The sequence below is a fragment of the Saccoglossus kowalevskii genome, chromosome 6 (assembly GCF_978046115.1).
Source record: "Saccoglossus kowalevskii chromosome 6, keSacKowa6.1, whole genome shotgun sequence".
NCBI classification, from domain to species: Eukaryota; Metazoa; Hemichordata; class Enteropneusta; family Harrimaniidae; genus Saccoglossus; species Saccoglossus kowalevskii.
Genome location: NC_140646.1, coordinates 24,681,724 through 24,708,686, shown reverse-complemented (window position 1 = coordinate 24,708,686; position 26,963 = coordinate 24,681,724). Strand labels below are relative to the sequence as shown.

At 36.6% G+C, this 26,963-nt stretch overlaps 1 protein-coding gene across 1 annotated transcript; it reads right to left on the bottom strand.

The window, feature by feature from the left end:
• Positions 1 to 89: 89 nt before the first annotated feature.
• On the bottom strand, positions 90 to 26,276 carry LOC100373895 (tyrosine-protein phosphatase non-receptor type 1-like). Its single transcript, XM_085500249.1, has 9 exons — positions 26,122 to 26,276; positions 18,311 to 18,407; positions 10,541 to 10,641; positions 4,400 to 4,498; positions 3,688 to 3,837; positions 3,372 to 3,581; positions 2,040 to 2,216; positions 1,747 to 1,934; positions 90 to 551 (listed from the first exon to the last, which is right to left on the bottom strand). The coding sequence occupies exons 1-9, from the start codon at positions 26,176 to 26,178 to the stop codon at positions 365 to 367; spliced, it is 1,266 nt and encodes a 421-aa protein (XP_085356375.1). The 5' UTR covers positions 26,179 to 26,276; the 3' UTR covers positions 90 to 364.
• Between the last annotated feature and the right edge of the window lie 687 nt (positions 26,277 to 26,963).

Genomic DNA, 26,963 nt, shown 5'->3' with positions numbered 1-26,963 from the left:
GTATCTCAAAAAATAATCTGGTGACCCCAATTTTTGATGGTATGATCTCATAATAATAAAAATATGCAAACATGACATGTAATCATCAATTCGACTCGAACCTCCCTAATTTTAATTTTATTGATAATAAAAGCAAATGATATTCTTTGAGAGGTATATGTGTAAATTTAATTGTGCATTTGATAGACTTCCTTCAATTGGTGTAGTTCTATAGAAACAGATTTTAAACATAAAAAATAAAAATCACCAAATGTGAAGAGAAACACCAACAAGAGTGTGATCCATTAGATATTTTTTTGCAGACTAAATAGTATGATTTTTTTTGTTTTTTGCTTTTTTGAATACCAAAATATTTTTTTTTTTTTTAGAAATAATATTTATATAAGAGAAATACACCAGTGACTACGACTACACCAATGCCAATATACTGTAGTAAAGACCTTTGCTTTTTCCAAATTTCACTGTCGTGTTGTTTTTTCCTCATTTTGGATAATCTTTCCTCCATACTGTGTCTTTTTTCTTCTCTCTTCCGTTTCCTGATTTCATGCTCCCTGTGTATAGGTGGTGAAACGTTTCATATTACTGTAATTACTCGAACAAACAGTGAATTATTTTTATATCAAAGAATAGAGTCTTTCCCTTCTTCAACAACTTGTCCTAACACTGTCAGACAACACACCTTTCTCGTTTGTTTCCATTAGCCTTTGTTCCAAATAATGTCATTAGAAATTACCTAATGTATTTAAGTATGCAAGGACACGTTTAATTCAGACGAAGTGAATAAGAACTTAAATAGCAACTACCGGTAATGTTGTTGCGCTGAAATACTTTCGCAAGGACTTTGGTAAGGTAATAAACTCCTTGTGATTCACCGAAAAGCAAAATAGCACAGTTGCAAATGTCTTTATTGTCTATGCATGATATCAGAGGTACGGGACATTACTTGGGGTTTGCAACGCGCATAGTACTGAATGGTGATATCATGTCAAGATCCCATTCAAGTCTCAACTCGTAGATAGCGAGACTGGTGCTACGACCTTCTGACATGACATAGGCGGTTTGTAATAAAACATGTATTACCACACTCATAGTGAAAAAATGTAATACATCAAAAATGTACAGAAAATATAGTTATCGTAATCTGTCATATCGAGAGCAGCTATTTTGATCCACCTGGACATCCCAGTATCCTAGTTTCATCGGGCATGCGCATTTGAATTTTTCTGAGTTGGAACGCCAAGTAATGTATCTCTGATGATATCCACGTATGATCTGTTTCATGCACTCTACTGTGTTATATAAGACAAACACTACTCTGTGACGTGAATGAGCGTAAGAGACATCTCTGCTAACGTATCAATATCGGTTTGATCAGTGGCTGTCACAGCAATTACTGTTTAGGCAAAATGAAATACACTTGATTTTATTTGTTATTCTGATACATTTCAAGCGTTTCTTTATTCTGTTAAGTACTGTAAATTACTTTATTTTCGCTTAGAATTAATTTTCGCTATTTTCGCTGGAGGAATGATTCAGTGAAAATAAAATACAACGAATATTCTTTTGTTCCTATATTTTACATTCAACTCGTCATAAATCAGTGAAAATAAATTCAACACAAAACACCCAAAGATTCTTTTCAGCGAAAATTAATTCCAGCTAAAATAAAGTATTATTCTTGCAAATTGCAGTGTATTAAAACTGTTGATATGCCAGCAGTAATCCAAATAATAAGTTCTACATTACCTTTTCGCAATATCGTCTGTTTCTGTATTAACTATTGGTTTTTCAGCCTTCACATTAATTGGGGATACTGTTTCTTTTGAGGCTTTATCCCGAAATTCTTGACTACGTGATTTCTTTGGTGGAATAGGGGGTGGTGGGGCTTCAGGTTCACTGTCATTATTACTATTGGCGCTGACACCTACATTATTCTGCAATTCAATTAGGAAATATACAGATTAGTACAAATATCCTGATAACGCTAAGATGCGAAATGTGAATACAGATTTTCGGTTATCTTTCTCAACTATCCTTACCTCACATGTTGGTAGTTCCAAACGACCATGTTTAAGAATCGTCTTAGCACCGGCTATTATGGCCAGATACGTAAATCGTAACTGATCCGGCGTTTGTATTAATCCCATCCGATACCGCCTCATCTCTAAAAGAATATTTTGTACTTCTATATTGTCCATGTCTTGATTTTTCTCGACCTGCAACGGAAAGTGTTTATAAATTAGATACCGAACAACAGTTTTACACTGGATAAAGTCAATAGCAGGAGCAATGAGAGTTTCATAATGAGTCCCAATAGCTAAGAGTGGACATCTTTGGGACAATACACATTTTTGTAATTTAGTTACATGACAACTGATCACCTGGACTGACATGTCAAATGCACAACGCTTGGTAAAGCTTGAAATGACAGAATAAACAATTACTGTAAAATGACTAATTTTCACTGGGTTTAAATTTCACTGATTTACCATTTCACGATTTAAATTCACGGTTTTGTTATTTAGATAATGGGTTCTATGCTAAATTTTAAGTATTCACTGGGTTTTAATTTAGTGCATTTTCCAGTCAGTGAAATAAGCAAAATTTAAACACAGTGAATAATTATCCCCTTCACAGTAGTCAATCGTGAAGGTTCTCTGGTTTCATGCATGTATAGCGCACATATATTATGAATTTACGCAATGTATGCAGCGGTGTATTATGGAGGTGTGTTATAGTCAAAATATGTCTGGATGTACAACACATGCAAATGCTGTTCTACTCGCTGCTTCACAGTTATACATCATAGATGCAGCCCTCACTGCACATATTTCTTAGACTGTACACCTGTGTGTATATTTATGACAAAATTAGTCATGCTACAAAACACTACCAGATATATAATATGATGTTATTACGAGGATACCTCAAAGTATGCACAAAGACAGTACAGCTGGAGTATCGACTGACAATGCATGGCGTACTGTCTGAGTGTACAATTTGAGGTATTCTTCTAATAACCTTATTAATATACATCTTCTCCTTTCAAGGATACACGATGGGAATGCCGAAATTTAAAATGTTTAGAACAGAATCAGCAAACTTTTTTGTGTGGAGTCTGGTCAAACCCTGGTGGCAGCCATGTTTGTTTTTATTATTAGAGGACGCTTACGCGCATAATCATTCCATATGGCAGGATGAAAATACCCCGAAAAATATTGCAAAATTACGCCATGCTGTAACTTATGGTGTTATGGTGACAGATGTATAATAATACTATTTAATACATGCATTTGTACTTAATTCAGTCTTCTCCCCGCAATGTGCAATCCCATTACTAGAATAGTTGAATTAATAGCATATAAACTCACCATAACAAGGCAGGCATCCACCATACAAAACATACCAGACCTGCCGATACCAGCACTGCAATGAAGTACTGGTGGTCCAACGTCAGCACTGAGCGAACCCGAGTCACGAACAGCAGATAAGAAATTCAAGAATGCTGCTGGCGAGTCTGGCAGTCCGAAATCTGGCCAGGTCGTATAGTGGAAATGAAATATATCTCTCGTATTACCCGACTAAAATAGAAATAAAACAAATTAAGAGTTTATTACTAAACATAAGCTGACATTGTAGACATACCATAGTTTACTCTAATTCGCAAACAACAAATGAAATACTCACCACCATGTCTTCAATCTGTAACGTCCTAAGCGTATAGTATGACCTGACATCTTCATCTAATAAGGCAATACGAATTTGTTCTTCTTCAAACGTGATGATATCATCACCTCCATTCTCCTCTCCTAATGGCCAGTACTGAGCACATTTGATCTGTTATATACATGTGGTTGTATTACATTACATGACATGTATTACACTATGTTATGTGTATTACATTAGTTACATGTAATACATTACATTACATGTATTACATTATCAGGTTAATGATAACATGCACACCTTGATTATGGTGTTTATTTGAATTGAGGAATTACTGTCACTGCCACATTGTTCGATCACCAAAACAGCAACATTGCTAGCTATCTTGCTGACTGCTTTACTAAGCACGGCTGAAGATCGTTACATAATTAGAACAAGTTGGGTCAATCAAACCTCAACAAGGGATATCAAACTAATAGTGGGGTACTAAGACACATTGGAATATAAATAGAAGATCACAATGCGATTGCTTTTCAATATATTTTATGATATACATTCTATATAATAAATGGCAAATTGCTGTCACAAACTATGCCATCGCTTTGAGTAACATTGCTGTCACAAACTATGCCATCGCTTTGAGTAACATTGCTGTCGCTATCTGCGTCATTATAGAGGGAACAAAGGTGTATTGGCAAACAACATTCACCGATTCATCTTTGGTTTGACTTACCGTGCCTTTCTCAATAACATTATTTAACATGACAACTGCTTTGGATCTTTGCTCCCATACCATCAACCAAAAGTGTCCCGAAGTAGAAGGCAGTGGTCCCTAAAAAACAAACATAATTATTATCATTAATGAAAGCAAAATTCCAACATACTGTTATCTAATTCGCAGGCTCCTTGGCAAGTACAGTAAAATCTGTATTAAAAGCCGCGGCTTCTATTAAAATGGTACAATGCAACAGAGGGGATGCGGTTTCTATTAGAGCATCTACACATATGAGAAATGGTGAATTTTTGGGGCTCAATTGTTCAAAAAGAATGGGTGCGACTTCTATTAGGGACGCGGCTTCTAATACAGATTTTAAAGTACTAGTATTGAATTTGTGCTCACGTAATTTACGAAATGTTTCCATGGACGAAATAAGTGATATTTTAATAATTGAATGATTGAGTGTGAAACAAATTTTATGTTCGATATATAAGTACTTCTATTGTAATAACATTGCACTCTGAAAACACTCATATACTCAGGCAGACATCTATGCATTTTCACTGCCAGGCAACCACCAGTGACAACAAAGGCCGAAAACTCTCAGAAAACTGTACTTTGGGATGGTTGTTGAGACTCCCCTGAACAGTGTAATAAGCTTACTCCTACATGTGCAACGAATATAAATTTTGCTCAGGATTACTTTGAAATTGAGTCTGTGCTGATTCCTTGACTTTGGCTGTTTTCACCAGCTCCTCAATTAGTGTTCCAAAGCAGCTCACACAGCCCATAGAAATACATGGTATAGTGGTGAGCATCTTAGCGAACATAGAACATTCTGTGGCATAGCTCTACTTCCGAGAATAGCCGATGATACAGATAAAAGCCATAACCTGGTCACAACGCATCTATGCACTTATAGTGACCAGTTACATATTTGTGCATTAGGGGAGAGTAGGAAATCAAACGGGCGGTTCACCGCAGTAATCACCGTGGCTCTCCGCGGTACACCGGGGAGAGCTGCGGACTGCTTATAATTAGGGGTCTCTACTGCGGTACTGGTAAGTACCGGTTGCAACCACGGTCGTAGGAAAGGTGTGAAATACGTACTTAACAGTTTCCTTTGTGATTCCACGAGTCTTTGTTTCAAATAGCTGTTTTTAAATAGAGCAGGTTACGAGCATCGCTGGCATGGAAATACTAAGCATATGGTAATATTATCGGCTCACGTATTTTATTAATATAAAAATCCATAAGTCCAATGCTGTATACAAGATGTTGTTGCGTATATGTTGTATTTTATGCATGTATTTATCACCAATTCCAAGAGTAAAAGTCGCAACTTTCGAAGGTACGAGTGTTATGACTCGTCCATACATTGCACTTACGTTTGTTACACTTGAATAAAGTCTACCACATGAAAAGAATGTTATTTACGAAGTTTTAAATAGCCGAGCCTTCCTGATTCGAGCCTCTTGTTGATTTGACAACGGTGGGTATCATTAATGTTTATTCTTTGCCTGTATCGCATTCCAGACAAAAAGTTCAAGATCGGTAAACAAGAAATGGACGAACTAAAATGGCATGATTATTAAAAAAAAAACAGAGTTAGGGAAGAGTAGGAAATCAAACTCGCGGTTTACCGCGGTCATTACCGCGGTGGTGGTGGGTGCTCGCCGGTCGACCACATTTTATGCAAATTTATGCATAGATTCCATGACCCCGGTTTACCGCGGTCGTGGGCGGTAGGCTCGCATGGCAATTTACACCCTATTGTTAAGACTATGAATGGACACAATAGACTGGGAAACTAAAGGTTACTTGCCGCCAAGTTCAAATAATAAAAATCGAGTGGTACCAGAAGATTGAAAAAATCCTCTCTATTAGTTCGCAGAAGAACACTATTTTATTTTCACGAGTCTTGGTATAACATCGCAAAGCAACCCAGAATAATGTAGACCCCACATAATGTAAAATAATATCACATTATTTTGAATTTACATCATGTATAGTCTCAGGATTTATTTTAAAAGATTAATGTTTTGCGTATACCAATATAATCGGGCGAAGTATAAATTCCAAGTGTAAAACACTCGATGAGAGGCCGCAGTTTACGCTACCTCGAGACCATGCACTAAGTAGGAAAAGCAAGCCGAAGTCGAAGAGGGAGTGTCACACACTTGGTGCTACAATATATACTACAACAACTGGGTGATCAGCGAAAAAAATAGTGCACTTCTTGGCGAAACTGACTAATCTAATAAACCTTGGCCCAAGTTTAACCCCAAGTCACGCGCTGAACAAGTGGGTTGTTACCTTGGTGACCATTCGCGCTCCGCGTGTTGACCTTTTTATTAAACACATCCCATTACGCAACTTTTTACTGGCTCTACGTTGCCTACGTAAAAATTGGTACTGTTCTGGTTGTGAATATTTCACCATTGCCGACGTGATAATGCGTTGCCTTCGTAATAATTACGCAAACTTATTTTTCATTGTTTACGTACTGGCTGTGAATATTTCAACTTTGCTGACTTGATAATGCGTTGGCTTCGTAATAATTGCGCAAACTTGTTTTTCATTGTTTACGTACTGGCTGTGAATATTTCAACTTTGCCGACTTGATAACGCGTTGCCTTTGCAATAATTACGCAAACTTATTTTTTATACCCCTGTCGACACCTCGAGTCAGGCTGCTATCATCCTTTCTATTTCAGTAATTGACGGTCTGTAGGTGTTAAGTTGTCACCTCCAACTGACGGCAAAAAACAATACAATCGTCCGGAGCCATCGAACTACGCGACTTAGTCGAAACCACGACTTAGTGCCTCAGAGACGGGGCCACTGAATAACTGTTGTTGATAATGATATTGTAAACAAACATGCACACACAAAACATTAAAGCCAGAAAAGTCAAGTCAAGAAACAACATTTCAAATAATAATAATTATGGTTTGACATCTATATCATTTTGAAATAAACTAAATTTCATGTAAATAAAATCCATGCGTTACAATTTACTGTAATTTCAAACTCGGGGCAGCGTACTTTGAACGCAGAGTATTCGATCGCTTGCATTTCGAGTGAAAAACAACAAAACAACGTCAGGTGCTTTTGAACTACGTGCGGTTGGCACAGTAACGGGCAATGACCTCAGCGGTTCACACACAATGAAATTCTAATTGAGCCAGCTAGCGTTATCGTACGGTATCATAAACTCAATAATTATTCATTCAAAATGCCTTTCACACTCACGAGTACCATGGAACACGAACATGTAACAGAAAAATAACGTCTTTTGTTTAAAAAAGATTCTGTCAACCAAGAATACATGCGCAAGGCAAGATTTATGAAACGAAACAGAAAATAATCATGTCATTGTCAGTGCAATGCAGACAGCCTGACCTGTTTTGATTAGTTCGCCCGTTTCTCGTTTGCTGGCCATTTTTTCTGGAGTGTGACACAAATGGTGAACATGATACTGCCAAATCAATCAAGAACCAGGATACGGCTTGGATACGCTGAAACTTTGTAAATCGTCCTCTTTTCAATTGTAAACTTTATTCCAGTGTAATAAAGGTATACCTACATGTACCATGAAAAATTGTATTGCATCACTTTGGAAATTTACGCTAAATACATGTACTAAATACTAAACAAGCGCACATATCGTATTCATTTACAGCATCGGATTTTAAAACAATGACTCGTGGAATCACAAAGAAACTGTTAAGTACGTATTTCACACATTACCAAGGACCGCGGTAGAGACCGGTACAGCGGTAGAGACCCCTAATTATAAGCAGTCCGCGGCTCTCCCCGGCGTTCTGCGGTACACCGCGGTGCACCGCCCATTTGATTTCCTACTCTTCCCTTAAGCGGTCATGTATGTTCTATGAATCTAACCTTTCACACATAATCTTGTATTGACGTGTTTTTTTTGTTGTCAAAAACGATGTTGCCTTTCAGTTAACTTTTCGCGTTCATGGTGTTTGTGAGAGTTTACAGATTTTTTGAACAAATGTTAAGTAACTATTATATCGTTTTGTGTCAAACTGGGTGGCCCGAATTTAAATGTCAGTGCGTGAACTCATTGAGGTCATTGCCCATTGCCGCACGTAATTCAAACACGTGGTTATTAGAGTTCAGTCGAAATGTATGCGAATAATACGATCGAAGTGCGCTGCGAGTTTATTATAGAAACAAGCAGCCTATCGGCTGAGATAGCTCCGCTGTTAGCAATGCACATTTCAATTAAAGAACTGAAGACATCATTAGAAAATGAACAATATGAATAGTATCAAAGCAATCGGACTTACAGTTTTTAACAAGAAGTCAAAAATATCACTTTTTACCAAAAATTACAAAAATATTCCCCAAAATAAATAGAGAATTGAAGATATCATCACAAAACAAACAAATCTGAGAGAGGTCCACATGTAGTACCTATATATGTAATATCAAAGCAATCGGACTTACAGTTTTCAACAAGAAGTCAAAAATATCACTTTTTAACAAAAATGACAAAAATATTCACCAAAATTAGAGAATTGAAGATATCAACATGAAATGAACAAACCCAAGAGAGGTCTACCCAAGGTACATATACACCAAATATCAAAGCATTCAGGCTTGTAGTTTTCAAGAAGAAGTCGAAAAAGTAAAACATTGACACGGACGACGACGACGGACAATCACTCATATGATAAGCTCCGCTCGACAAAGTCGACAGCGGAGCTAAAAATTAACATTACGCATGATATTGTATGTTATTGTATGGTTAATATTACATGTTCACTTTATTTCGAATAAAAGTATGTAAAATATTTTCTCGACTTTCGTTAGACACCTGACTCCGGGACCTGACTATCTTTTTCAATGATTTAAATGCGCCCATGTTTATATTTACGTAATAATTACGAATGCAACGCATTATCAAGTAGGTAATATTGAAATATTCACAGACCCAATAGCCCGGGTTAGTGTCCCAACAATAATAAAAATAACTTAGTTTGCGTAATTATTATAAAAGCAATACATTGCAAAGTTGAAATATTTAGAGCCTGTGCAATACTGTAAAAATATTTGCGTTATTAGAAAAGCAGCACATTAAGTAAACGATGTTGAAATATTCAACGCCAATACAGAGTTGGATACAAGTTGTGTTATTACAGTACCACCGGATATAATAACAATTTTACTAAATCGACGCACGGACCAAGAAAGATAAAGGGTTGCTAAGGTAACGTGCCAGTTCAGTGAGTGACTTCAAGTTGGGGTCAAACTTCGGTCAACACACACTTGATGTCAGCATCGCCGCGTAGTAAGTTTCGCAAAGTACTTGAAGTTCAATTGTCCCCCAAAATGATGTCGACGATCACTCAACTGTCGCAGCGCATGTTGTACCAAGTCCATGATACACCCCGTTTCGACTTTGGCTTGTTTTTCCTTCTTAGTGCATGTTCTTGTTCACGTAAAATGCGACCTCTCACCAATGTATTAAAACACTTTGAATTTATACTTACGCGTGATTATGTTTGGTCTACGCGAAACATTAATCTTTCTAAACATTTTCTGAGGCCATGCATGATACATATTCACAAAATAATGCGATCATATTTTATATTATGTTGATCTCTATGTCTTTCTGGATCGTTTTGTGATTTTATTCCAAGGCTCAGGCAAATAAAATAATGTCAACTATTATAGACAAATTGGTTTAATTTTTCATTGGAACTTTGTGATCCTTTTAATCTCCCAGTTCTTTGTGTCCATTAATGGTCTTGACAATAAGTGTGAATTGCTGTGCGAGTCTACCGCAGACGATCGCGGTCATCCGGCGTCATGGAATCCATGCATAAATTTGCATAAAATGCGGTCGACCGGCGAGCACCCACCACCACCGCAGTAATGACCGCGGTGCACCGCCCGTTTGATTTCCTACTCTCCCCTTACTTAGAAGTTAATATTATTTATAATATGTGTAATCATTAATGACAGTTATTTATGTACATCATCGATAGCTTCCATATGGTTTTGGAACAAAAAAAATTAAAATTAAAAATTACCCTGTGATTCTGACAAAAAGTACGACTTTAAAAACCTAGGAAAAATTTTAAGAGCATCAGGCTCCTCTTATTATAACCTTTGACCTACCTGAGTGAGAATATAAGATCTGTTAGCTTCTGGAGATTTCACTAAGCAAGCATTGATATAGTCATTGTCAGCTCGTTTGAGCTTTACTCTGGTATGGTCATCTGGAATACAAGTGTAAGTGTTAGATTGTAAGATACTTTGATCTGAACTTTACAGGAAAATACAACTACCGTGTTTGCTCACATAGATATGTGTAAGTACCGTATTATTTTAATCATTCAGTACACAGTACCGGTACATGTGATTTTTGGTTTATATGGGCTTCAATTCGTGATGATCTTTTCGTAGCACAAATATGATAGTACCAATAATTACATTACTAAGCATATTAAAGAGATTCAGGCAACTGGAAAGGTGACAACAATTATGAACACATCTAAAGAAAAGTTTCATTCACACATTTCGAACTATCATATTTGCTTTTTATAGCATTTATAAAAGACGTACTGGTAATTAATTTATTTTTATTTTTTATTCATGTGAATATGCATTGTACCCACAACAATTCATCATTCACTTGCTTCGTTGTACTCCTCAGACTTACGCTCAGGGCACTGAGCTGCAAAAATTTAATTTTTCAAGGACTGGGTGCTTTGTCGAATATACTGTAAAATTTTCACTGGGTTTAAATTTCGCTGATTTACCATTTCAGGTATATTCAATGGGTTTTAAATTCACGGTTTTATCAATTAGACAATGTGTTCTATGCTAAATTTTACATATTCACTGGGTTTTAATTTAGCGCATTTTGCAGTCAGCAAAATAAGCAAAATTAAAACCCAGTGAATAATAACCCCTTATAACCCCTTATAACCCCTTTACAGTATAATGTTTCATTCATTCATAGCACTACTAAAAGACGTTTGGCTGAATAATTACATACCAGTACCATATTGGAAAGAAAATTCATTTTGTTTTGTTTGGTTACACCATGATTTTTTCACAATGAATATTCAAAACGCAGAGTTATTGATAATTTTCGTTGCACTGTCACAGGCATAATGCGGCAGCACTGTGCAAACCAATGCAGCTTGAATGAAAAAAAATCTTCCTTCTTTTGTCTCAACAATACTTCATTGTCAAAACATGGTTAACCATATCAAATCAATTGAGCTAGTACAGTAGTTTTCAAGAACAAGTTTAAAATTGCATTTTTTATCAAAAATGACAAAAGTATTTGCCAAAAGTAGAGAATTGTTATTACATGTATAGTCATGAAATAAACAAATCTGACAGAGGTCCAACCAAGGTACACACATATGAAGTACCAAAGCAATTGAGCAGTCAGCAATTATGTATACGAACAGCTCCGCTCTGTCATCTATGACCCAAGAAACCTTGAATGGACTCAAGAGACGCTACAGTACCACAAACTGATTCACAACCCATGATTTTACAGAATAACCAACGTGATGAAAACATTTGATTATTGCGCCCAGCACCACTCCTTGACTAGTCCATGTTTTTATCACCATTAGCACCAGCATGCACCGAGGAAAACATTTCCCTGCCTCAACACCCAATCATCTCTAAAGACCCAATGTGCGTACAATTCTTTCAATATGTAAAATAATTTCTGAAGAATCAAAAATCATCAGTTTTCAATACTTCTTCTAGGATGCACAAGATCACATCATCAACCATCAGAAGGTGGAAAAAGTATGATTAAGATCGCGAACAGTTCACACAAGATAAATGACGGTAGGAGGGTAGGAATGTGACATAAAGATTACATTCAGAATTGAAATGATTAGTTATCATGCGATGTCAGCAATAATTACAACATTTCTTGATTTTAAAGCATCTCACAGTTGGTGTCAGCATTTCATAAAACACAACAATCTTAATCTTCAATGGCATAGCGATTGCCCACCGACATAAGAACGAAAAGTCTGTTCATTTTGATCTTGTCTCAAACAAAACAGTCACATACAAAGAGTGAAAACCATGAAAGTATGAATATGAACAACGAAAAGCGTCATCTCACTGTTGTATCGACTGTCATATCAAAGGGAGATGTTCTTTCACCCATGGTTATATTCAAGGGAAAACGCAAACCGAAACTGAAATCCCTACCAGGTTGCATCGTTGCTATCAAAGAACATAGTTGAACTCTGGTAACCTTGCCCTTTGTTATATAATATAATTCCCTTTATCATAGTTTGTTTCAATATAAATATGCATTGTCATAATTAATTTTGAATACAAACAAGTTTTGGGGTTGAACCAACAGTGGGGAATCAGTCTACCGAATGTCCTTAAAAGATGTAAATATCTTACAAAAACATTGGTGCCTTATTTGTTTAATTATTTTAAGGAACATAATTTCCAGCTTTATTGAAAGTAATTGAGATATTTTAGAATAAAAACAAATGTCTCATTGCAAAAAAAAGTGCTGCATTTAGATGTGAATAGATTCATAAAACATGCAAGATAACAGAAAATCTTAGCTGGCTTTAGTCCAAGTATTTTGTACAGGTGTCTGTCAAAAATGAATGATTCACTGAGACAAATATGAACTGCCTCATTGTGTGACTACTGTATTATATAAAAAGTAAAAAAAAAACACTCTTTATGAATAGCTATCATGTTGCAAGCTCTGCTTTGTATGCAAATCAACTTAAATAGTTGGTGTCCAGTGGAGGGAGAAGTCAACAGTACTGTTGCATCCTGAGAAACTACATCTTCAAACACTGCAATCTCTGAAGTGCGTTTTTAAACTACCGTTAAAGTCCTAATATAAACCGCATACGTAATAGTAACCGCACCCCCAATTCCGGCTTCGGGGTTAAAGAGTTCTTAACAAAAATTGAAAACTTGAAAAGTACCTATTACTAACCGCACCCCCAATTCAACAAGACCGTGACTGACTTCATTGTTTCAACCAGCTGTTCCAAAACGGCATTGTTTCTAATCCTATTCATTTGTTTCGACAACATGCCTAAAAATATTCACACCTATTTATTGTTCAGCGGTGATAAGATGTCAGACAGGCAATGAAACTGCTTTTGTTCTGGCGGCGACCTCTGTCTCTTTCTGAATACGTCTGTGTTTCGTAAGTTTTAGACAATGAGCTTTTATCACCGTAAAAGTGTTAAACTGAGCATTGAAGAATAATTTATCTTTCGAAAACAAATAATTTCTTGATTTAAAAAAAAAATCATGCCGTTTTCCCATGGAAATCAAAGGCAAAAGATCGCACTACATTATCGGTAAATCTCTTTTGTGTTGCGTTCACCATGAGGTCGCTGAACTGTCATTAACATATTTAAATGAGCTATCTAATTTAGACACGTGGGCACTATCCAGCATTTTGATTGGTTAATTAGCGACTTGACCTATCCGGTCAATAATACGTCACGTGAGCATTCAAAAGCATGGTGGATATGGTATCGGCTGTTTACATGTGACTGAAATCATTCGCTTACGGGGAAACTAAGTTGAATTTTACTTGCATTTTATAACAATTCAACGAATTTATTTTTCATGCGTTATTGTAATCACTACTAAATAATAATCACCAATATCAACACTTCGAAAACAAGTAAGTTATTCACTTGTGACCCGCAGCATGGCCGGATCGAGCTACCGTTACGAGATCATTTGCTACTAAGCAGTGCATTCGTGTTTTTATTTGAAACTTCTGTTAGAATATACTTTTCGTTACCAAGAAAATTAAAAAAATAAATGCATATTACATTAAAAATACTGAGTATTTTTTGTATCATGTAGAATTTTTTTTTTATTGACTGTAATTTTTCAACATTTCGTAACGCCTATTTTAGAACCAAAATAAGGCCTTTCACTCTTCCCCGACGCCTATTCAAGAGATTGTACGGTGTATTGTTTGTTTTGTGCATGTGTTGTGGACAAAAAATGACCACGCCCATTTAGTGATTGCAGTATGTACGTAATAGAAACCGCACCCCGAACTTGAGCTTTTGATCCCAATTTTTAAAGTGATACATTGTAATACAAACCGCGGTTTATAATAGGACTTTAACGGTAGTATTATAAAAACTATCATTCTGTTCTAATAGCTGAAACATATTCCTGTGAGTTTTCATTTGTCGAATGAAATGTTTGTCAAATACAGAATACATATAGTTTAGAATAATTTTCTTTTTAAAATGTGGATGAAATGTTTTGCTTTTAATGTATTTTTTTATGTATTGTTTTTGATTTGATAACTTTGAACTAAACAGATTTTCTATTAGCTTCAGATCTTGATCAAAGTTAGGCACCCAGTTCATAGGAGTGCTTATATTGATTTTCTGACATCTTGTTTTCTGTAAAGATTTTATTGGTAGGTTTGCAAATGTGTATCAGACTGTGCAATCTCTCCATGAGTTGGTTTTGAAACCCAGTATGGGATTCTGAGATACATTACCAAGGATATTATTACAAGATAAATCATTTGCTTCATTGAACACATACAACAATGCATATTTCCACTGAGATCAGTGACCTTTGATGTGTATCACCAGTGATCAGTCAAGTAGAAACAGTCAAAATATTTTATCAGATTTTCTCAATTTTTGCATGATATTTTCATACAGGACATCTGTTGTTCAAACTCAGGGAAGACTTTATACTGATGAATAAGGTGACCAAGTTTGATAAAGTTTGGAATAGAATTAGTAAAGTTATTATGCACACAATAACAATCATTAACGACGACGACAACAACAACAACAATAACGACAACAACGCCGGACAAAATTTTTCCCTTAATATACCTTTCCCTTCCATCTTTGATGGTACGGGCAAGGTAAAAAGGGGTTCACACTACGCTGGGTATCATCACAGTCCCTCTATAGACCAGTTTCGAAACGGCTATTGTTCAAAGGTGTGAACGAGACCAAATATGAAACGATGTGCGATACGTCTTTCCGCGAAGCATGCTCAGTTGATCACTGTATCCTGTTTGCTGCACACCACACCTCTGTTTCAAAAGTCAATGATTTACATCCCGTCGAAGCTAGATTGTTTTGTTCATTGCTATTGAAACATATCAGTACTTATCGATCGGAGAGTGAAATTATATATATTTTTCCATTATTAGACTAACTTTTTCATCTTTAATGTTACGAGGTCAGTTTTTTTTTTTTTTTTGTGCCGGAAACACCCTTGACGCATTGTTCTTAGGGACCACAGATTATCATACGTTTTCAAAAATAGTCTATTTTCATTGTGGAAAATGGCACCCCTTCTCTACGTTTTGTCCCCGTATAAATACATCATTCTGTGAGAAGTAGTAGCTATCGAATTATTACATCACGACTTAGCACAGCTGTCTAACTGTGTTTCTGTCCATACTTCAATCGGTTATAAGTATTTTAATATCATAGAATTGAAGTTTTCTCGGTTTTTTAACGAATGTGTGTTGTTTGAGGGCGCCATCGTCAAGGCACTCGTCTGGAACATTTCATTATCACCCCTTTGTAAAGAATTACACTCTGTGTCCCAATTATTTGTTGTTATATGTCAAGATACAACTATTTAGGAGTTGGTCAAATACTCTAATATTGTTTTTGCGACTGTTTTGTCAGGATTTTCACGATGTTTTGTATTGTTTACATTTTGATCATTTGTGTTGTTGATTTCGAAATGTTTTACGTTGCCAGTCGATCCACAATGTCATGACTACTAATCAACTCTATATCAGGATCAGTAACCTAAGTTTCCTCCACTTTAGCTGCCTCTTCCATTTCGAGAACAAAATCCCAGTCAGAGTTGTTATCGTCAAAATCTACAAAGTCTCTATACACTTTCCGTGGCATGGTTTAAATGTTTTGGTTTAAAGAGGTCACGAACGATGTCTATGCACTATGCATGGGTTCGAAGTCAGGCGCTTTGCATTCTGGGCTTATTAACATGGCTGCAATCCGTCTCTGGCTGCAATCCGTCTCTGCCCCCAATGATAATTTTCAAGGGAACTAAAGTTACATCTCAGCCTTATTTTGTTGTAGCTGCCCAAAAGCCTGGATGGAAGAAAAGTTGATGTTGTGTTGGATTGACAAGATCTAGGGGCCATATACCAAGCGTCGCTACTCAATGCTTGTTATCGATTCATTTTGATAGCACATCACTGAATCCAGATATCGCGGTGTGAACACTTTACATCTAAACTTCGGCAGTTAGATTTTTGTTTAATAAGTTTAATAAGGGACAACTGCTATCAAAGAAGTACAGGCCAATACTACCAATGACACTCAACTGAAAACAGCCGACTATAGTCAATTGGATTGTCAATGCCTGGGTGAAAAATTACGCAACTGCTCGTCCAAGATCATTCATGCTATAATAATGATGGTGCATGTCGAAACATAGAAGGTGGATACATATATGAATGCATTGCTGGATTTGCTGGTGATGTTGACGTTAACGAGTGCGCCAGTAATCCTTGCCAATTACGCAACTGCTCGTCCAAGATGAATGGCGCCGAAGATCATCTCATCAGAAGTAACAAAGAAATAGTTATCATTTCTGTTTTACTGTTGAATGACAACGATGGTGACGACTGGTTTGAGGGATTCACGCAGTCAGAGCTGCATAAGTAACCATCTCTTCCTTGTACCGTCTAATGGTAATTTAAACAAAAAAGTTCTTTTCAAGGCCACCACATCGCATGAAAAAATAAATGATTAAAGGCCCAATTCACTTGCCCCGGGCAAGTGTGAATTGGAGGTGTGACTATGCTAATGAGTGCTTAGCCTATGACACATTCTGTTTCAGCAGTCCAACATAACGTGACTTTGATTGACAGTAGTTAATTATTCAAGATTAGTCGCGCATCCCTTTCCCCAGTTCCTGTTTTTTACTTTTATCCGCCAAAATCTCAACTCATACACTATTTATTGTCATAAATACTACACACAGTCACTGCTGTGATATTCATAGTCACATACATCCATTTTGGCACGACATAATCGACCTGTAAGTTAGAGAAAACGCGTTTTTACCGGAGCTTGGCTGGAGCTGTTTACTACAGTGTGACAAGCAAGGAAATAATCCCTATTGTTTAGGAGCGTATTTATAGTATACCTAGGCCTTTAAGCAAGTGTGTGTGTAAAAATTTTACAAATGAGTTTTTATATATTTTTGTTTTTTTGATACAGTGTGTACACAATTTGACAATTTCTCTGTGGGTGGTACACAATAGTGGCATTGTCTCTTGAAATGACTTATTATTTTTTGACAATTTCTCTGTGGGTGGTACACAATAGTGGCATTGTCTCTTGAAATGACTTATTATTTTTTGACAATTTCTCTGTGGGTGGTACACAATAGTGGCATTGTCTCTTGAAATGACTTATTATTTTTTGACAATTTCTCTGTGGGTGGTACACAATAGTGGCATTGTCTCTTGAAATTGTGGTACTTATTATTTTTTGTTGCATTTGGATTATCAAAATTACACTTGATTTAACAGAAGGATTATGGTAATCTGGTTTTAACTTCTCACAACACACAAAACATCCTTTTTCAGGGCCACATACATCCTCCAAAACGGGATATACCGTACCTAAATGTGTGTGTGTGTGTAAAAAGTTTTGTTTGGCGTCTGACGAACTGAGTAGAAAAATAAAATAAAACGGTTTGATTAGACACATCTTGATTATTTGTTAAAATATTAATTGCTTAGTCTAGCATAGCAATGAGTCGGTCAAGTATGGTAATGAATTTCCCACAGTGCTAGATTGAAATCAAAGACAATTCAATAAAAATCAATATAGATCACAGAGCAATTGAAGAACATATACTTACAGGGACTGACATCTCTATAACGATTTCTTGGTCTGTTCTCTGCTTTTTTAGCATCTTGAATACTATAGTCATACTGGCCAGCAGTAATCTTTATTTTCTGTAAAATAAACGATCAATTGTAAACTTATTTTAATAAGCCATAAACCAATAATAAGTTAAATAAACAAGCATCTTCATTGCAAACAAACAAATTCATCTCTACAGTAATTTGTTGTTTTGCCAGGCTGGAAAGACACCACCACACAGTCAATATGACTGTCACACTGGTTTTGCCATGCTGGAATGACACCACCACATTCAATATGATTGTCACACTGGTTTTGCCATGCAGGAATGACAAGACACCACCACAGTCAATATGACTGTCACACTGGTTTTGCCATGCTGGAATGACACTACCACAGTCAATATGACTGTCACACTGGTTTTGCCATGCTGGAAGGACATCACCACAGTCAATATGATTGTCACACTGGTTTATTTCTATTCATTTAGTTTATTTAAGTGTTTCAAAAAGTACATTATCGTTAATAATGTGTTTTAAAATAATTATCCAAATGAAATGAAAATTAGAGAGAACATTCCTACTGTTGCATTCATATTAAACAGTTGACCTCATAATGACATCATCACACCCACCTGGACCTGTCTTGATGACTATACTCAGCCCACCCACTCGCTTTCGTTTTGTGAAAATACCTTCCTCTTTAATGAGGGTTACTTTTGTTCATGCACTTATTGTATATGTTGACATAATCCGGATGCTCTTTTTTAATAAGATAAGACTGTCAACTTTCTGTCAGGATTTCTCATCTGCAATCTGGGTTTTTCGTAAGATTTTGATGAAGAGACCCAAATCAAGACAGTTAGCATTTTATTCATACTTTCCTGCACATAGTATTTAGTAAAGTAGGCTACTTATGTGTCATTTAAAGGACAAGAGTGAACAGCTTTCTAAGGCAACTCCTGCACAATACAAAGGAAGTAGGGTCAATTTCATCTTTATTGAACCTTTATGGAAAGCTTACACCTTTGTTAAGGATGTCACCAATGGAGTTCTTTCTATCTCTGGGTTTAATATCCGTAGCAGCGTGCACCCTGTTTTAATTGAATCAGTTACAGGTTTTTTCTCAGTACAAATTTCAATTAGATTTTTAATGATTATGCGAGTACTGCACCTTGTACTGCAAAACAAGTCTATTTTTTTTTACTCATTTGATCTATTTCTTTTCACACCATCCTGTATTTTTGGGCTTTAAATTAACACACTGTGGGGTTTTTTCCCATTCCTTTTGGCTACCAGTAAAGGCTTTCAGCAGTAGTAGTAGTAGCAAAACGCAAATGAATAAATGCCATCCTGCACAATTTATTCAAAACATCCATAATTTTAAAGAGAAACAAGTCATTGAAAATGACACAGTCCCTGTTAAATTTTTGAAATTCTCTTTGTGCTCATCATATTAAAGCGGAGGGGTTGTCGCGAGCGTGTCCTTGAAACTTGAGTTCCAAGTGGCGTATACAACAGATTGTTTATTTACATCAAAACACGTGTTTCGTGTAGTAGTAATATGGCCCCCCAAAAAAACAGCCGTTATTCGGCCATCTTTGATCTGATTGTGAAACACACTGATATGTATGATGTATGTGCCAAATATGAATGAAAATGGTACATAAATTGTGGAAATATAGTAGTAAAGCCAAAAAGTCAGATGGCTGTCAATCGGCCATCCTTGACGAGATTTTGAAATAAATTGTCATGGACATGCATCCTAACATGTATAAAGTACATGTATGTGCCAAATTTGAATGAAAACTGACAGAGCACGTCCAAGATCCCGCATAAAAAAAAAAAAAAAGATGCCTGCCAGTCGACCATCTTCGATCCAATTGCGAAATAAATCGTCATGGGCATGTATCCTAACATGTATAATCCATGTACCAAGTTTGAATGACAACTGACAAAGCATGTCCAAAATACAACATTTTCAAAAAACAAGATGGCTGCCAGTCGGCCATTTTGAATCGAATCGCTAAACCACTGCATGTGCATATGTCCCACATAAAGTACTAGGCACATGCAAAGAATGAACAGAATCAGTCCAAGGGATTCTGAGATATGACTCTGGACGAATGCACAAACGGAGACCGAATTATAAGTCCCCGTTTTCGGACTTTGTCCGAACGGGGACTAACTAGTGAATGTAAAAACATTGTGTCGTTATTTTGTAAATTTCAAATAGTCCAGACGGGCTACAGAATTTAGAAAATTGACATGAGTTGGTATCTGTGCACACTGACTATTGCAAATTTCAAGCTTTTGTTATGAAGGCAAACAAATTATTTTTTCAAGTGCACGAATTAATAGTGTAAAAACGGAAACAATTGGTTTTTGGTGCGCGAATTAAAGAGTACTTTTAGTTCGATTCAAAAAGATGCTGTTTTCATAAATTTATTAGTGATTTGTTTTGTTTTCCAATGAACACGATTACAGGACGTTTTTTTAGTGCCTCTGAGACTCGTGGCTAGCAACATTCATGGCGTATAGTCGGGCAGAGAACACGCACTGCGTCAAGGACCACGCACCATGTTACACTTGAAATGAAACAGTGAAATGGCAAAGGTCACTCTGTACACAAACAAACAATGAACACGTGGCTACAAAGTAGCCGTCTGGCTGCACTGCCTTTTTTTATTTTTCTAGGCATCGCCGGGGCGATGTTATGGCAGATATTACGAAGCCCATCTTATCTGGAAAAATAACCCTGCGTTGATAAAAATGATCTCAAAAAATGTTTAGAAAAAATATTGTTTCGCGTTGACCAAATATAATCATGCAAAGTATAAATTCAAAGTGTTTCAATACATTGGTGAGAGGTCGCATTTTACGTGAACAAGAACATGCACTAAGAAGGAAAAGCAAGCAAGTCGAAACGGGGTGCATCATGGACATGACACAACACACGCTGCGACAACTGAGTGATCAGTGACATCATTTTGGGACGCACTTGAACTTCAGGTACTTCTTTGCGAAACTTGCTGCGCAGCGATGCTGACATCAAGTGTGTGTTATCTCAAGTTTGACCCCAAGTCACGCACTGAACTGGTGCGTTACCTTAGCAACCTTTTTCTTTCGTGTCCCACATATACATGCAACTCTGTACTGGCTTTGAATATATCAACGTCATTTACTTAGTGCACTGCTTTTCTAATTACGTAAATTTGTTTACAATATTGTACTGGCTCTGAATATTTCAACTTCGTAATGTATTGCTTTCATGATAATTAGTTTTTTTTAACCACGCATTTGAATTATGTGCGGCATTGGGCAATGACCTGCAGAGTTCATGCACTGATATTTAAATTCGGGCCACCCAGCTTGACGCAAATCAATATAATTACTTGTCATCTGTTCAAAAAATCTTTCAACTCTCACAAATACCATGGACGTGAAGAGTTAACTGGGGGTTAAATGAAAAGGAACGTCTTTCTTGGACAAAAAATATGCCAGTACAAGATTATGTGTGCAAGGTTAGATTTATAGAACGTACATGACCGCTTAACTCCGTGTTTTTTACCCAATCTGGTATAATGAAAATGTGACACAAGGTCAATCGCCCGACCAATCAAAAACGTTAATTTATGCACCATAGGACATAATAGAATAATGGCGGACACACGGTCGATGCAACCCTGTGGACCAGCGACGAAAAAGCCCTGTACTAAGCTTTCCGTCACGGAAATTCGTAATCGATGTGCTGAACGATGGATTTTTATCGACTAAGTAATAATCTTGCCCAACATCTGTAGTGTTATGGGGGAATGATTTTTTTCAGGTCAAATCTTTACCGAACCTAAACTGCTTGCTAACTGAAAGGCTGTGATGACGGAGATCATCTGCGATTGCGGCTACACCAAGTACTGATAACATAAAAACTCAAACAAAATATATATTTTTAATGTTTTCATGCAATATATTCTGAGTTATCCACTTTATTCTGGCCTGCGAATTAATAGTATAGGATACAATTTCAAACATGTTTTTTAAAAGTTTAGCATCTACCCATGAATCTTTGGATTGACATTACAGGGATTTGGTCACCCAAATTTTGACGAGAATAGCAAGTTATTAATCAAAGACTACAGTAAAATATACCAAGCGTTTGCATAACTAGCAGCAATTTCCCTTGTAATTCCAGTAACAAGCGTACATTGTACCATGTGAGTATGGTTTCTGCACTCAAAATTGAATAAAATGTGCTAGACGATCGCGTCTAAAGGAAGTGAATGATTTCATGCTGATTCCAGTGCCCGGTCCACTGACAGATTGTACACTTGAACTCTGAAAAAAGATTGTCGCAATTTGTGAAAGTAACATACTTTAACAATACTAACTGTGGTTTTAAATACTTTGTTTGCAACATTGTAATGTATTAAATAGTGTTGTTAATAAAAATGACTGAAAACTGAACATGTGTCATGTGTGTGGGTGTACGCATAGATGGTCTATCGAAACACATTTTTTGGGACTTTTGCATTCAATATACGCAACTTATAAAAATCTAGCGCGATCATCGATATTGCTACATGTATGATAGAATGTGAGCCGTGACACATGACAACCAAAGCAAATTATATCACGTATTCTTGTGCATCTTTCATTGGCACACCCTTAAAGTGCCTGTAAAATGGCTGCTATTTTCACGCCTAAAATTATCCATTGATACATAAATATTATTAATTTTTATGTTTCTAAGCATGAATTATTTTTTTATGTGAAAAAATGTGTTTTAAACTCAGTCTACGGCAACTTTATTTTTGTGTATTTTAAAATGAGGCTCCTCATTAGCTTCTCATTTGCATACAGAAATTCTCCTTGTGACGTCAGAAGGGGAAGTCGCATGGCAGCGTGACTAAGTTGTCACTTATGTACTTGTTCGTCAAGGAAGAATGGACCATAATGAACACATAGTATCAATTTTTGTTGCATGGGTTTGAGTTAGATGCGAAATATGTCCGTTCTGGTGTTGCCTGTCACCTAGCCCTGAGTATAGTCCTGTAGGTTGGCCTCCTTCCGCTGATCATGTGGGGGCCGAATGATCAGCGGAAGAAGGCCAACCTACAGGACTGTACTCAGGGCTACTGGTCACCGTGATCGTCACCGACACCGGCGCACGTTTGTACACTGTCGCTGGACAAAATAGAATTTGACATCAGAATTATCTCGTTATTTAGCAGGTTACTAGGCACGTCACTACACTGTTTTATTTCATCGATCGTCTGAGTAAAACTTTCAAAATTAAAATAAAAGAGAACATATTTTGACATTCTAAACATTAGACTATTGTGAAAAACGACAAATCACAGTTACTAAATAAATGACAGCCGCGTGGAAATAAATTGACGTTTTGTTAAAACAGGTGAACGCGTCAGGTTACGACGAGGGCAAGTGCGTTAAAAGTGGCGTTTAATCAGATATCGAAAATAATCGAGATCGACACACATACAGATAAATTCAGAGTGGATTCGAGTTATCGTGATCCATGGCGTGATTTACTTGGTGGAAACACATTGACCAAGCCCGGATTCTTATTTCATAAATTATTACGCAGATCAAGCTGCAAGCATGGAGGTAAAAAAAGAACAGAGGTGTGAATTCGACATTCAACACCAATCACCAAACAATTCAGAAACTTTTAGCCTTTGAAAATGGCTGTGTAATTTCCTGTTTGCTCGACGCTTCGTTTCACTGTCAAAATTATTGCTACCTTTTACTTAACAGGGACTAAATGGTCTCTATAAAACGATAATCAGGATCACAAAAAAAGTCAACTCATTTGAAACACTTGCCGGACGTCTCTTCTGAAATCCGCCTCGATGATCATGGGCTGGTCCGTAATCTATTTCTTTCAAAAGTGTTGCGCCAGGTTTACGTTGTCGATGTTTCTCTTTAAAACTAGTTGTTTTTTCATGGACGAGGACAGTTTTTTCACACAAAAAAAGAATCTGAGGTTAAGTGGCTTTCGTCCACTGATGTCGCACCTTCGGATCGATTAGAAACGTGTGAATACATGTACTTATACTATGACTATACGTTTCACTGCAACTGCCCACAACACAACATCTAAAAACTCCCTCTCAAAAAAATAAATAAAATAGACAAAAAAAAAAAGAAAAAACGCTGACCGAAAATTGTACCGGTATATCGTTTAAAAGTATACTGAATGACCAGTGTTATTACGGCTCAGGGTATGACTTCCTCTCACATTTTGTCATTTGGTGACGCACTTTCGGCAAGAGTCGGAAATCCGGAAACAGTCGACCGTTTCAGGATAGGTGGGCGTGGCTACAACACGAGAAATATCCCAAATTTACTTGGATACGAGTAATCATTTTCAGCAAAAAAATCAATAACTGCCTATTTCAGTGGGACACAGATCTAAAATGGGAAACGTGTGAGTGAACATTGCACAAGCACTTTAAACTTGCCTGTCCAAAATGTATGTTGCAAGAGGTACATTACTTGGGGTTTGCAACGCGCATAATACTGTATGGTGACATCATGCCAAGATCCCATTCAAGTCTTATCTCGTAAATAGCGAGACTGATGCTACGACCTTTTGACATGACATACATGTAGGCAGTTTGTAATAAAACAATAAAACATGTATTACCACATTTATAGTGAAAAAATGTAATACTGTGGAATACTTTATTTTCGCTGGAATCAATTTTCACTGAAAAGGCTTTTTGGGCGTTTTGCTTGGAATTTATTTTCACTGATTTTTGATGAGTTGAATGTGAAATATAGGAAAAAAGTATATTTGCTGGATTTTATTTTCACAGAATCATCCTTTCAGCGAAAAGAGCGAAAATAAATTTCAAGCGAAAATAAAGTATTCTACAGTACATCGAAAATGTACAGAAAATATAGTTATCGTAATCCGTCATATCGTGAGCAGCTATTTTGATCCACCTGGACATCCCAGTATCCTAGTTACCTCGGGCATGCGCATTTGCATTTTTCTGAGTTGGAATGCTTATGCGAGAGCGAGATTGTAACAGGATCTTGGTATGTCACCGTAGTTGCAAACCCCAAGTAATGTACCTCTGATGTTGCCTATCGTATATTAAAGGTTAAGGCAAGTAAGTCACTATTCAGTTGTAAGGACTTTCAATTTTACTTGTCCAGGAGTTTCAAGTCTGACAAGATTTAAAAAAAATTGATGTGTTTCCATAGAGATAAATATGACAACGGATAACGGCATCTTTATAATATGGGTTGTTTTGCATACAACCCACATTCGTTAGGATGACGAAAAATGAGCAGAGCAGGGAGAAGACGTGGTGCTTTTTCCATCCATTACTATTGTAAAAACATGTCAAGGTCACATTGTATACAAGGTCGCACCCGGACTGACCATCTCATGTAGACACCGATACGGTATATATATATATATATAGTAAATTATTAAACACACAATTGTTTTAAATCGAAACTAAAACTAAATTGTTTCGGAATTGTCATGCATAAGTCGGGTGATTTGTCACAGGCCACATGACAATTGACCTAGTTCTTTGCGGTTTTAACGTAAATAAGGTTCTTTCTGTTCAAATAAAATAACCGCCTCACACTGACACTGTAATACCGATAATAAGTTATCAGAGGTCACACATAACTAGGCCCTATGCCCTCTCTTCTCTTGGGTGGCCTTAGTGACATTAGCAGATCAGTATAAACATGACAATCGACGTTTCGGATTTCCCCCCGATCGAACAGAGCATTCCCATTCACAACAAAAAGGTACATTTACCATAAAGGCCATCTGCCAGCCATTACGCTGCTCGATTTCGTCAAATTCGTCCTCCATTGGCACATCAAGCTGAAACCATGGTCAGCAGCAAACTTCTATGTATTAGTCAAAATAGTCGATAAAATCTCTTTTTCTTGGAATCCCTCTCTCTGCACGAGAGCCCAGATCGCCGGAAGTTTCGGGCCCCTCAGCTCTTTCTTCAGTGCCAAATATGCGACCTTTTAAGGATCCGGTATTAAAATTGCAGACTCATATTACTCTACTTAATTCCTATAGTTTTAGGTATTCTGTTACAGAATAAAACAAAAGAAATGGCATGACTGTCACAAGCAGCGAGATCGTATTTAATTATTTGTTATAAATATGTCAAGCAGCCTAGGGAGGATAAATTTACCGTAACGAACTAAAGAGGGCGCACCTAAATGAGTCCTTGTGGTCTAAATCCGAAAGTACTAGTAAGTGATTGGCCCAAAACAAAAATCACTCTAAAATATTTTGTGTAAGAAATTTTGACAAGATAATTCAGAAATTTGTATTAAGAATAATTATTAACGAAATGTATTCCCTATACACCCATAAATAATTTTAATAATTACCGATTACACAAGAATATTACAGAAAAAAAAATTGCTATATTCTCTATGTTTTGTTTTTTATTTGTCTTGAATTATGACTGAAAGAAGCTGAATGAAATTACGAACTATGTAGTGTGTTCGACAACTCATGTATGAACAATAATTTCTGCATAAAAACAAAAGAATTTCACAATGTCGAAAACGTCTTTATTGCAGTGTTTGGAATACTACTAATCCGCTGGGCAATGTTGCAGTTTACATCGCTGT

What these genes read in the sequence shown, in the direction of transcription:
- LOC100373895 (XM_085500249.1), bottom strand. Translation starts at nt 26,178, where the DNA reads ATGGAGGACGAATTTGACGAAATCGAGCAGCGTAATGGCTGGCAGATG. An exon ending in GATCTTATATTCTCACTCAG is followed by an intron (nt 4,499 to 10,540) that starts GTAGGTCAAAGG and finishes TTTGTTTTTTAG; the next exon opens with GGACCACTGCCTTCTACTTC. An exon ending in ATGTTATTGAGAAAGGCACG is followed by an intron (nt 3,838 to 4,399) that starts GTAAGTCAAACC and finishes TGTATATAACAG; the next exon opens with ATCAAATGTGCTCAGTACTG.